The sequence below is a fragment of the Phymastichus coffea genome, unplaced genomic scaffold, assembly GCF_024137745.1.
Source record: "Phymastichus coffea isolate CEN01 unplaced genomic scaffold, Cenicafe_Pcof_1.1 PCOF00051, whole genome shotgun sequence".
NCBI classification, from domain to species: domain Eukaryota; kingdom Metazoa; phylum Arthropoda; class Insecta; order Hymenoptera; family Eulophidae; genus Phymastichus; species Phymastichus coffea.
Genome location: NW_026706862.1, coordinates 1,743,465 through 1,757,918, shown reverse-complemented (window position 1 = coordinate 1,757,918; position 14,454 = coordinate 1,743,465). Strand labels below are relative to the sequence as shown.

The window sequence follows — 14,454 nt, the reverse complement described above, 5'->3', positions numbered from 1 at the left end:
CCAGATTAAATCTTGTATTTTTCTTATTTCACGCCTCGTATTATCTTGCCTAACTCTCCTATGCTTTCCTCGTTTGTTCAAGGTACACACACACTCCTATAAGCCCCATGACTTTTTCCGCGAATCCAGAGAGCTACACTCTCGTCTATGACTCTCTTATGCCATCAAGTCAAGTTGTGTATATTGTGCGCTGTTACCGACGTGGAGCCGATCATCTCGTGCAACTGAGATGATGAGACGCTTTTTCTTCTACTAAAGGCAATGGTCTCTAAATTTATATCAATCTAGGTTTATATCAATCGAAAATATTGTTGACGCGACTAGAAACCCCGTGATAACAATCCTAATTAACTTCACTTTGTATATTCTGGAGTGCAGGACAGTTTTATTTACATCTAAACCAGAAACATAATTATCTGAAAAATAACTACCAAGTTTTTAGATTTAAAGTTATAAAGATTTACTTGCTATTTTAACTGTGCTGTGGTGTTTTTAACATTAGTAAAAAGTAAGATAAGGAACATGCGAATTCGCAATCGCTTAGCGGCCGATTAATTAAGGTAACTTTCCGATATTCGTGTATCAAAGAAGTATATTTACTCAAATTTATTATTGTGACAATAAATATTAAACATATCTTATCTAGCTTTCACTAAGATTCAAATAAAAGGAATTATTACAACCTATGATAAATTTTGATAAATGTGATCATTTGTAAACAGGAATTAAAATTATAGTTAAAAAATTTAAACAATATTATACAGGGTGTCCCATTTTAAAGGAATCACCCCGAAATTTTCGACGGTTGGCGTTGTACAAAAAAATTGTTCAGACAACAGTTGTTTGGGACAATGGGGGCAACCTTTCTGTAAAATCCGATTTGACCTTAAGATTTATTTTCAAGGTCATTTGAAGGTCAAAGTCATTTTTTGAATAAGAACCCATATTTTTGATCCCGGATTCGGAAAGAGCGGAAAATTCTACGTTTAGATAACGTATTATGTGTGGGGTGCGGTTAACCCCCCCCCCCCCCGCCTAAGGTCATGTAGGGGTCAAATTTATGATTTTCTTCATCTATGCACAGGGATGATCGGACAAGAATAAGGTTAATTCTAATAACCCAATAACTCGATAACCCAAATAACCCAATAATCCAAGAACCCGATAACCCCAATAATTTATCAACCCCAATATCCCAAAAAAATTGTACGGTCAAACAACAGTGACCTTGAGCTTAAACTTCAGGTGGATTTTCAAAGTCGACTTCATGTATTCAAAGCCTTCATGAGAAGTGTCTATTTCCATTTTGTGGGATAACATGTTATTTCCATTCTTTTTTCTGGTGTGATTCCGGACAAGCCTACAAAGTTTCAACTAAATTGTTTAATAATACTTTTTTAGTATTGTTTATGACAATAGTGATTCGCGAACAGTCCTTCTCAGGATAGTTCAAGTGTAATTTTCTTAGTCGACTTAAAAGGAGGGAATATGTTGGATTATTCGAGAAACGAAATTGTTGATATTATGTTGTCTCTCGGGGCAAGTCAAGGCCGATATCGTGCGGCGGCAAGGTATTACCCGCAGCATCCGGCTGGGTAATCAATACCTTGCCTTCATTGGCTGGGTAATCGATACCTTACCTTCATTGGCTGGGTAGTCAATACCTTGCCTTCACTGGCTGGGTAATCAATACCTTATTAACCTCACCCTTGCCCCGGTGGGATGGGGGTGGGAGGTGAACCGCTCCCCCAACATAATACTTTATCTAAACGTAGAATTTCCCGCTCTTATCGAATCCGGGATAAAAAATGGCGGTCCTTATTCAAAATATCTCTTGGTTATTGGGTTATTGGGTTTATTGGGGTTATCGAGTTATTGCTTATTGGAGTTATTAGGTTATTACAATTAACCTTACCCTTGCCCGATCGTCCCTATGCATAGATGAAGAAAATCATAAATTTAACCCTTACATGACCTTAGGCGGGGGGGGGGAGGTTAACCGCACCCCACACATAATACGTTATCTAAACGTAGAATTTTCCGCTCTTTCCGAATCCGGGATCAAAAATATAGGTTCCTATTCAAAAAATGACTTTGACCTTCAAATGACCTTGAAAATAAATCTCAAGGTCAAACCGGATTTCACAGAAAGGTTGCCCCCATTGTCCCAAACAACTATTGTCTGAACAATTTTTTAGTACAACGCCAACCGTCGAAAATTTCGGGGTGGTAACTTTAAAATGGGACACCCCGTATAGTGAATAGTTTAAGGAGACATTTCAAATATACATGTCAAAAAGTAAATTTGTTAAGTACTTACGACTTGTGATTGCAACGAAATGTTGTTTCTTAATGTTCATAAATTTGTTTTAGCATTATTATAGAAAAATTATAGTATATTAACATCATTTTATTATTTCAGATGTAGCTATGAAATGCAACAGAAAAGGAGACTTAATTTTATCTGATATTGGACAAGGCATTTCGTTTTGTGCTGGATGTTTCGATGGTGCAATTAGCATTTCAGTTCTGCAATGGCTCTGCAATAGCGACAAGAAATTACATATTGTTAAAAAAAGATTACAAGTATTCTTCCGCACACTATTTTCAAGTTTATCTACGCACGCACGAGCTATATTCCAATTTTACCCTGAAAACAATGAACAAGTAAATGTCATCATAGCTGAAGCTACAAAATCTGGTTTTTTTTGGTGGAACTGTTATAGATTTTCCAAATAGTACAAAAGCCAAAAAAATTTTTTTGGTATTAATGACTAGTAACTGTATATATTCATCAAATCCGTTAATGAAAACACGTTATCCTGACCAAGAAAATAATCCAATAAGGTAGTTTTCCAATAATACTGAAAATATTTTATAGAATGTTTATTATCATGGAAATTGATTGAAAATTATTTTAATGGTTATTTATAAAAAGGGGAACAAATGCCTCGTTACTTTCGAGAATGTAACATGGTGACCTGAAATGCATGTTAAATAAAATAGTATGGCGATTGAAATCTAGTCGGGTATATCTTCTTAAAATTATATGTTCTGTTATGAAATCATAAATTTGAAATTACTGAATAACACTTTTTTCAACAATTTTTGTCATTTAGGCAATTTTTTTATTTTAGAAGTGAGAAATGACTGCAAAGTTGAATTTTATATAAATTTACAATTTCATAGTTTATTTGTAATCTTTTTCAATCGAATTAAAATTGAAAAGTATCAAGGAGAATTCTAGTAAATACTTATACGTATTTAATTATTTTAACAATATAATTTTATTGTCTTAAAATTATATGTTGTACACGAGCAAGTGATGCATCGTGATTCAACATCTTTACTGCAATTTTTGTGGATATGCATTTGATCTCTCTATCTCAAATTTCAAAACTAATCCAAACTTTACACTCACGTATGGTAGTGTTAAAACTATGTTACCGAAAGTCTTGCGAATATAGTTGACGTTAGATTGAAAGCTACAGATTTTCTTTTGCTTCGCAAATATACAGTCCAACTAAGTTCTAAGAAAAATTCAAATGTATATACTACACATGAGTAAATCATGCGATGGATAGTATTTACTTTATCTAACTAATATTGACGATGTTGTTATTCATCATATTTTTAAGTTTTTTATATTTTTGGGCATACTATATGGCAATAATAATAGAACGTCGCAGAAATGAAAAGTATTTTGATCAAAAATTTTAAAATGTACTAGTTTGACGACTTCCGATCAATTCCTTGACAACGACGACGACCTTGACAATTTTGTAGTTGGTAATAATTCTAAGACCTACACGACTGGATTTCAATTATTAATCTATTATTACTTATTTCACATCTTATTACACATCTTATTACACATCTATTATTACTCATTAAACTAAAAAGGTATAAGTAATAAGATTCAAATGAAATGCGAGCTAAATAAAAACATTAATTTTTTATATTAATTGAAAATTTAATTAGTTATTGATAATGACAAGGTCACTAACAAAATGTAGTAAAAGTATTGTGATATTTCATGATCATTTGATCCAATATATATCGCGGATAAGATTTTTTTACCAAAGTGCAACTTGTTCTTTATACTTATATTATGTCAAAAATGTTTACGATAGCATGAACTCCTGGTTAACTCCACCTTGCATTTATTTTGCCGGACCTTCTATATTTGTTCAAATATGGCTGATTTTTATGATATGCTTTCTTAATGAAACAATATAATACGGCTTTATTAACCTTATTCAACTAATTTTGGGTCTCTCCGGTCTCACTCCGGTAATCACTATTTTTATTTAAGATTCGGTCATAAAATACATTGTTTTTTTTAAGTTTGAGGAACGTGAATAGACTAAAAATTGAAATATGGTCAAAATGTTTTTAATACACTTCTTTTATGAATAATCCCTCGAAAGCATTACCCTATCCATCACCTAGGAAGGCACTGAAGGTGAAATCTGCAATCCAATATCAGGGGTAATGTCTTTCTACGACAAACATATTGAAATTTTTCTTATTTATCCTTACAATATTGGTCATCAAATCATATTATTTTTTCAAGTGAGATCCGTTAACCTCGTTATTTTATATATATTTTTTTATTCAGGATGCCATTTCTGTTAATTTACTGTTCAACACCTCTATTTCAATTTTAATGTAGATGGGTTTTATATATACAGGGTCATCCATTTGAATCGATAAATCCGTATATCTCTACCAGAGTGATGTTTAGCAAAAAATGTTTCAGGTAAATGTTACTCAACTTTGAAGGAAGATATCCTCGTGACGTTGCCTTTGATCTTGAAGTTTTGATTCAGTTGTTCTTGAACTCAGTTTTAAAGTCAGTTGAAGGTCAACATTATTCTTTTATTAGGAACCTTTTTTGTTTAGTCTGGACTTGGAAAGAGCGGAAAATTTTACATTCATGTGAGTTACCATGCGTGAGGTCCGGTGGGCCCCCAGAAGTCATATGAGATCAAAAAAGTTTTTAAGTTGACGCCATTGACCCTGAAAAACCTTTGATTATTATTTGAAGGTCAGGAGAAATCAATATTATTTTACAACTGACACTTTTGTTCCGAAGCCATCTTAAACAGTTGTATATAACACTATGACTCAAACAAATGAAGCTAAGTGAAGATACTACGTAATGTTCAAAATTTGAGAATAAACTATGTTACGACCTATAACGGGGATTTAGCCCGGTTTACCCCGTGAACATATAAAAAAAAACAATAAATGGGGAATAATCGAACAAACGAAGTCTGAAGCTCTCTGGACGTAGTCGTCCTCCCAGGTCCGGTGCTCGTCACGCCGGTGACAGGACGGCCGAATCAGCGCAGATTCGTAGTGTTGACTAAGGAACGCGAAAGTTGGAAATTCAAAAGCGGTTGTCGGCGCGAGAAGGTAGGATGTTCGAATAAAGCAGCGGGACACGATTAAGTTAAAAGAAAAGAATCTTTAATCAAGAAAAAGTTAACGCAGGCGATCGGAAGGAGGGAGAGAGCACGCTAAGTGAACGAATAGAGAGAGAGAGAGAGAGAGAGAGAGAGAGAGAGAGAGAGAGAGAGAGAGAGAGAGAGAGAGAGAGAGAGAGAGAGAGAGAGAGAGAGAGAGAGAGAGAGAGAGAGAGAGAGAGAGAGCAAACCATCAAACCGGTACTTACAATACAGGTGACTGAACTCTAGGTACGCCGACGGCTTCTACAGTTTGCGTTAAGGCGTACGCTCGAACAATAGAACACCACGTGCTCTACGCAGCTCTGTCTCTTTTTGTAATGGTGCCTAGCACAACGATGCTTCGCACTACCGGCTATGGCCCACGTGTTCAAATCATCCCCAGAGCCAGGACGTCGCAATTCCTCCTTGAACAGGGACATACACTCCAAGGGCGAAGAAAAAGGGCGGCAGGCCACAGTTAAGGTCCAAGGAAAGAAGGTAATTGGAACAAAGGACTCCGTCTGCTCACTCGCATGTCTAGACAGCTACTGCTCGCGCCACGGGCTCAACTACTCGATTGCGTCTTAATGAGCCAATCAGTGCGCGCAGTCACTCACTAAGGCGCGACTATGTTCTCTCTCTCTCTCTCTCCGCGCCTTGCTGTCGCGCACGGAAGTATCCCTGCGTACTCGCATCTCTCACTTCACTTACCTTATATCAGAACAGAAGTGTAACTACATATGTAAATATATATAATAAATTAATATAAATATAATTAATTCATAAGTACATAGGATAGGCTTGGAAAAATATGTTACATTGACTTATCGCTACTAGGGAGAGAGAGAGATATAACGAGTCAGCAATTTCACTCGTTATAGACCTTTTCCGTGGATTCTAGTAATCTTTTATACTCATTGATTATATCTATAATATCGAAACAAATAAATTATTTGGAATATCCCCTTGCTAGAATGTATTTTTCAGTAATGTGTATTATTTACTAAAAACATATGTATTTTACTGATTCCACTCCATATGAGATTGTGAATATAGCCCTAGTTTTAGGAAAATTTCATGGCAAATATCATGCAGCTGCGTGACGTAATGCACAGCTTTACAAAGGTAGACCAATCTCTAATCCAATGATTATTAGGCGTTTAACAAGAAAAGCACGAAATGGTCATGTGGGTCGCCGAAGGCGATATGAGTACGGGGATGTCATTCAAGTTTTAGTGGTTCTTGTTTTGGTTCACATGAATCCTCAGATAAGTTCACACCAGTTAAGTAGAAAAAGCAGTATTCCTAAAACAACAGTTATCAGGATTTTGCAAACCAGTCATTCATTAACGCAGACTTTGGCGCCGATATATTACGACGTATATGTTTCTGTGAATGTGATTTACAAATGATTTAAATAGATTATAGTTTTTCTTGCTTTGTTCTTTTTTCCGATAAAGCAACATTCAAAATAATGACAGCTTACGAGGGTGGTCCGATAAGTACTTAGCCTACAAAAGTTTGGAAAAGTGGCGTTTTATTTTTCAAAATAGTCTCCTTTTAGTTTAATACACCTGGCTCAGCAATGCTCCAACTTCTTTAACCCATTTGAAAAATACGTTTCCTCGAGGTCTGCAAAGTAGGCCTTCGTGGCGACGATTGCCTCCTCATTCGACTCAAATTTCTGCCCGGCGAGTGACTTTTTCAAGTTTGGAAACAAATAGAAGTCGCACGGGGCCAAATCTGGAGAATACGGTGGATGGGGCAGCAGTTTGTAGCCTAATTCAACCAATTTGGCCATGGCCACGACGGAGGTGTGAGCCGGTGCATTGTCATGGTAGAAGAGCACTTTTCCTTCGCCAAATGGGGCCATTTTTCCTGCAATTCGACGTCGAATCGGCCCAATAGTTCGGCATAGTACAGCCCTGTGACCGTTTTGCCCCTTTCCAGGTAGTCGATGCAGATCACACCTTCTGAATCCCAGAAAACGGTGGCCATCTCCTTTCCGGCCGATGGGGCAGTCTTCGCCTATTTCGGAGCACTTTCGCCGGATAAAGTCCACTGTTCCGACTGTTCCTTGGTCTTTGGTGTATACCAGTGGATCCATGTTTCGTCGACTGTCACGAAACGACGCAGAAACTCCTTCGGATTGCACTTAAACAGCGTCAGACATTGCTCTGAAGTTGTCTCACGGTTGCGCTTGTTGTCCGGAGTGAGCAAACGCGGCACCCATCGCGCCGACAGCTTTCTCATGCCCAAAATTTCATGCAGAACATGACCCACGCGGTCTTTTGGGATGCCTACGATCCTAGTTATCTCGCGCACCTTCAATCGTCGATCTGCCAATAAGACACCGTGAATTTTTGTCACGTTATCCTCCGTGGTAGCCGTTTTTGGCGCACCTGGACGTGGCTCTTCAAAAATCGACGTGCAACCACATTGAACCTCGTTAAACCAATTTTTGACGGTCGCCATCGAAGGAGAAGACTCACCGACCATAGCATCCAAGCGCTTTTTGATTTCGCTGCGCGATTTCCCTTCCAAAAACAAGAATCGAATCACCGACCGATACTGCTCTTTTTCCATTTTTCAAAAATCAACGGACACACTTGCTTTCACACGCTCTCAAAAATAAACTACAACTCCGATCCGGCTGAAATCTTGACAGTAATCATCGAGAAGGTTGTACTACGTGATAGAATATTTCTTTTGCGAAAGTGGCGCCATCGGGCGGTGAGGCTAAGTACTTATCGGACCACCCTCGTAAATCGACATAACTACCACAATTAGTCAAATAGTAATCCTTACTGATATTAACTTAATTGTTCAATAATACTATTGGAGTATCAACATCTAGTGTAGAATTGTGAATGGCTACTTGATGAGTTCTTATTTTTTTGATCATAAAGTGAATAGTCAAAATTTCCTCTAACTACTCCACGATTATTGGACTGCCCTATCCGAAAATATTATTACTTGTTTAATCAAAAAAGAAAGCAGAAACGAGTTACACAATAGATACTTGTTACATGAAATTAATAACTGCTTTAATTAAGTAAAAGCAAAGAAAACGTAACATAAATGTACGATGAAATTGAACCGCACGTGCTTGCCCTACTAGTGACAGAGATGACTAACTACGAAAAGAAAAATGCAAGCTACTGAGTTACGCAATGTACTTTCGATGTCTATCGCACCATACCTCTCTCCTACCATTCTTTCTCTACACATCGATGACGTACAGATTAGTGCAGGCACATTTCTCATAACGTATAGCTATAATTCAACATTATTTGTGAGAGTATCTGAAAAACATGGTTTATCAAGAGCAGCCTAGAATTAGACAAAATATTATGGAGCAAATTTGGGCAGCGTGCGCTACTATACCCAGATATGTCTCATTAAGCACTGTTATACAGTTTGAAAGATGACTGAAATTGTGTATTCAAGCGACAGGTGGTTATTTTAAGCAATTGCTCAATAAAGAATTTAAAATTTACAAAAAAAACATTGTATTTGTAAGATTATTAATTTAAAGTTTCTAAATCAACATTATAAATTAATATAAAATTTCTAAATCATTGTAAATAAAAAAAAACTGAATTAAATCTTATTTTGGATTTAAGAATCTCTTAGTTTATGTTAAATAACCTAAAGCAAAAATGATTTTTTTCGAACCAATTACTGCCTTTTTCTTTCTAAGTAAAATAAGAGCATAACCTAAGTATTAATTTTTTATCTCTACATGACCTCTGGGGATTAACTGAACCTTACACGATACTATGTCACTGGAACGTAGAATTTCCCGCTCTTTCCAAATTCGGAGTTAAAAATAGGAGTTCCTATTTGAAAAAACAAAATTGATCTATGACCATGAAACTGACCTTCTAGATCAAAGGCAAAATCATGAGGATATGTCTCCCTCAGAATCGAGCAATTCTTGTCTGAAACATTTGTCGCTAAACATAACCTGGAAAGAGATATTCGGGTGTGTTCATTAAAATGGAACATCCTCTGTTAGAATTTTAGAAAGTAAAAAGAATGGGGTAAAATTATCATGGCAAGATGTTTCTTCTAAAGATGAATATATAAAAATTTATATATCTCAATGGGATTCTCTAGTAATTAAAGATGATGTTTTATATAGAGAATGGATTTCTCCTGATTTAAAAACCAAAATTCTTCGATGAATTGTACCCAGAAACTACATCGACCTGATTTTGGAAGAAGCTCACGATTCTCCTTCTCGTGGTCATTTTGGAGTTAATAAAACACTAGAAAAAATTCGTAAAAGATTCTATTGGTCTTCTTATAAAAATGATGTCGAAAAGTGGTGTAGATGTTGTTCCATCTGTATCGCAAAAAAAGGTCCTTCTAACAAAGGCCACATTTTAATTTACTGAAATTTTTATTTAATTTTAAATTAAAATTAAAATTTAATTTTAAATTTAAATTAAAATTTAATTTTAAATTTAAATTAAAATTTAATTTTAAAATTAAATTTTTATTTAATGAAAATTTACGATGTAGGTTTACCTTTTGAAAGAATTCAAATGGATATTTTAGGACGTTTCCCAATTTCTTCTTCAGGAAATAAATATCTTTTAGTTTTGATAGATTGTTTTACTAAATGAGTAGAAGTTTTTCCTCTTTCTAATACGAGAACGAAAACTATTGCGGATTTATTTGTTCGAGAATTCGTAAGTAGATATGGAGTTCCTCTTGGAATTCATATAGATCAAAGTCGTAATTTCGACTCTAAATTAATCAAAGAATTATCTCACTTACTTGGTATCCGAAAAACAAGAACAACATCGTTACATCCGAAATCGAATGGTCAAGTTGAAAGACAAAACAAAACAATACTTGAATACTTGTCTAAATACATCACAAATAATCGAAAAGATTGGGATCACTGGGCTTCATTATACCTTTTAGCTTACAGATCTTCGATACATGCAACAACAGGAGTTACTCTAGCCGAGATGGTTACTGGATTTGACTTATGACTTCCATTAGACCTAATGCGTGGATCTCCACCCACTGATGATCTATTCACCCCCGGAACCTACATACACAAACTCAAGACCACACTCAATAAAATCCATCATTTTGCAAGACTCAACATTGGAATTTCTTCTCAAAAAACAAAGAAAACATACGACAGAATAGCTCGAAAAGCTGATTTTCAAGATGGTCTAAAAGTTTGGTTTTACAATCCTCGTCGCATCAAGGGTAAAACACCAAAACTCCAAAGTAACTGGGAGGGACCATTTAAGATCATAACGAAAATCAACGACGTGGTGTTTTGCATCTAAAAGACTTTAAAACATAAGACAACGATAGTCCCCATTGACCGACTGGTAATTTATAACGATAGGTAACTCATCTGCTCTACTTACGGTTATTTTGAGCTGTGTTTTTTTCCGTGAGCCACAGGACAAATGCCAGAGCAGGAACAGAGTTGTGGTACCACAGCACATCAACATTCCCACTCTCGTCCATAACTTATCAAGTAATACATCTGCTTATAATTACAAGATCCCGATGATAACGATACAATTCTGCTGTTAAGAAACGGGTCCTTTGACCGGATGAGTTGAGGATTAACCCGCTTGACAAGTGGATGATCCCTGATGATTCTATCGAAATTTTAAGATGGATTAATTTAAGAGACGGACCCTTTGGCCATGAGCGAAGGAAAAGCCCGCTTGAAGATGATGCTATTTTCGAGAAGTAGAAGATTTTGAGCAGACTGTGCTAATTTTTAAGAGACGGGCCTTTGGTTGAGAAAACTAAGACTTCACCCGCTTGATATCATTGGTCTTTTCTTCCCTTTCTTTTTGAGATTGTCGGGACGACAATTTGAAAGACGAGGGGATAATGTTATGTGTGGCTCATCTGAAGAGCAAAAGAACGTTTACGTTGCTAAGCAACCTCTCTCTCGTCGGTGTTAAGATTTTTTTTAGTTAGTTGTACCAATAGCTCGATTCTGATAATACCTGTTGTTAACCTATTTCTGAGTTTCGAAAATAAAACTCGCTATCATTCTTTCATAATAAAGTTGTTATTATCTTTTGTGAGTGTGTGAGTTTAACAATATAATGAATATCACAGAACGAAAAAAAAATTCAAGTCATAAAAGAGAAACTAAAAATTTTAGAACAACAAATGTTATAACTAATAGTGTAACGGTCCAGTCTGATTTGTCTCCTATTTTCCTCTACAAAACGGCAATCCGTCACACACGAGACTATTAAAGAAAAGCGGTAATTGAACGTAGGCGCTTTCACACGTATATGCAAATGTGCTAGGACAACTCTGCGAAAACATTACCATATAAGGAGCATGACGTCACGACCGTGGGAAAATTTATTGTTTACAACAGAAAATCGTCAATTATAAAGTTTTTTAAACGAACAAAAGTATTTCTTAGTTAAATTTGATGCGCTGATCCTGAATTTCGTGTTGTTATAACTCTCAAATCGATATTTGTTAGTCAAATCTAATCTACAAGTTAATGTTGTTAGTTATTTTGCAATAAACAACGATATTTTTATTTCGGGCATGCGATTACAACCTCGACGTATTGAAACAGAAAAGCAAGAATTTGACACTTTGATAACTAATTATTCACTAAGTTATCAATAAATAAACAATTTATAATTTTTTTAAACAATTAAAATAACACTGTTAGATAGCAAATCGATCATACGTATCTGTAAAATTGATGATTATGATTGTCACTAATTTGCTGATTTTTAAACCGCTAAAAAAGAAATTTGCAAATCTGTTTTTTAATTATTATTCAAAATTAGAGAGCAACATTAATCATCTTTTATTTGAATAATATTCTTCTAACCACTAGCGATTTTTTCATGTAAAAATTTTCCATAATTTTATTGTAAAAGTGGCGTAATTTGATTATTAAATTGTATAACTTATAACTTTGAAAGGCGATTTTTCCTCGAGATGTAATTTATGTTAAAAAATTCATCATTTCAAGTTTAATTTTTTAAATCGCATGATTACAATTTCGATCGAGCCATTTTGCGATAAAACATGTACAAAATTTGCGTCAATGACAAAAATAGCGTTGTAGGGGCTACCAAGCGTAGAAAGAAGCCCATTTCGCATGTATAAATTCGCTCATCGCTGCGGCAAGAGGACTCATTCTCCTACCTTGCTTAGCAGCGCGAGCACTGTTGTAGAAATAAAGCCTCAGCTATTTTCTCAAACGAATTTCTTGTTCAGTGGTTAGCCTGTTAAACTTCTTTCCTACAGATCTCTAAGCGCTCAACTCATGAGACTATCTCTCTCATGAGAAAAAAGCAGCCTTAGATATCTTCCCTCCTGAAATATATTTGCTGTTGAGAAATTAAATTGAGCAGTGATCGCGGCGCTGTCGGGCCTCTCCCCGATAGATGCGATTGCTCTCAATTGCATTTTGAAACAGCTCATCGAATTGGTAAGCCTCGTGGTTTGCTACTCGAAAGATTTTCTTTTATTATTTAGATTACGCGCGTGTCAACTTCTTGCTTTTCTCGGAGACGTAATTGCGAATTCAATGTAAAGAGTCCGAACTATTATATTCATAACGCGAGATAGATTCAAACGTTACAATAGCTTATTGAATGTTTGAATAAATTTAGAAGCTTTAAAAAAACACAAGGTCGGAAGCTGTACGACGGTCGTTCAATAAGTTCCTCACTTCACGATAGATGGCTGTGTTATCGTAACGTATTTTGTGCACTGTAAGATAATATAAGTGTGTATACAAAGCTTCAAGTCAGTACATTGGTTTGAAAATTTTTTACAATCATTTGAATTCAGTTTTTCATTGTGTAAACATATTTATGGAAAAAAATGAGTTTTGTGTGCTTATTAAATATTATTTCCTACGGGGAAAATGAATCAAAGAAACTAAAAAAAAGCTCAGAAAATATTATGGAGACTCTGCTCCATCTCATGGCCTGGTTCAAAAGTCATTTACTAATTTCGTTGTGGCCGTAAAAGCACAAGTGATGCTGAGCGTCCTGGACGTCCAAAAGAGACTACTTAAGACATGATCAATAAAGTTCAGGTTATTGTACTTGCCGATCGTTGATTTGAAAGATCGTGATATTAGTGAGATTCTCAACATTTAAGTAGGGTGGAAATGGAACATTTTACATGAATGTTTGGACATTAGAAAGATGTCTGCAAGATGGATGCCATGCTTGATCACAGTTGATAACAAGCTAGCTCATGCGACTGCGTCTGTGCAATGTTTGAGCATGTTTCAACGTCATCCAAAGGAGTTTTTACGACACTCCGTTTCTGTTGATGAAAAATGGATTCATTATTATACGACAGAAACGAAAAATCATTCGAAAATGAAAATTAGGCCAGGTGATTATGCGCCGAAAAAAGCGAAGACGGTACGAAAAGCCGGAAACGCCATGACTACAAATTTTTTTGGATTCAAGTGGTATAATATTAATCAATTACCTACAGTGTGGAAGAACTATTACAGAAGAATGTTATGCCTTGTTATTAGTGTTGAAATATGTGAATTAATATTTGCAGCGTAAAAGATGTATGTAGTAGCGCATGCGCAGAAGCGCACGAGATGTATCTGTACGTATCTTAAAAGCGAGTCTAGAGAGAGTGGCTGCTCGAGGCGGACCGTGTCTCTGAGTATGTGATCCACGTTGTATACATACTTGCATGATAATATATTTTATTTAAGAAGATGCAATCTTTTTTATCCCAGTCATTTTTAACATGGTAGCAGAGTGTGATTGATTAAAAGTGTGATTGATTAAAAGTGAGGTTGATTGAGTGTATGTTGTCAGAAATTTGTTTATAAAGTTGAAAAATAGTGTCGTGAATCGCTAGAAATATTATTCAAGAGTATATAAAATGCGAAAGTAAAAAAAATTATTGAATGATCAAGAAGATGCAATTGGATACGATTTTGAAGCCGTCATGCGGTGCATGGCAGGAGCACATGGTAATT

At 35.7% G+C, this 14,454-nt stretch overlaps 1 protein-coding gene across 1 annotated transcript in view; it reads left to right on the top strand.

The window, feature by feature from the left end:
- The window catches only part of LOC131665444 (probable 18S rRNA (guanine-N(7))-methyltransferase), a 162,849-nt gene that overhangs the window by 127,027 nt on the left and 21,368 nt on the right, over nucleotides 1–14,454 (top strand). The window contains 2 exon segments of the mRNA XM_058937324.1: nucleotides 2,423–2,703; nucleotides 2,705–2,847. Coding sequence (XP_058793307.1) covers nucleotides 2,423–2,703; nucleotides 2,705–2,847 — 424 coding nt within the window.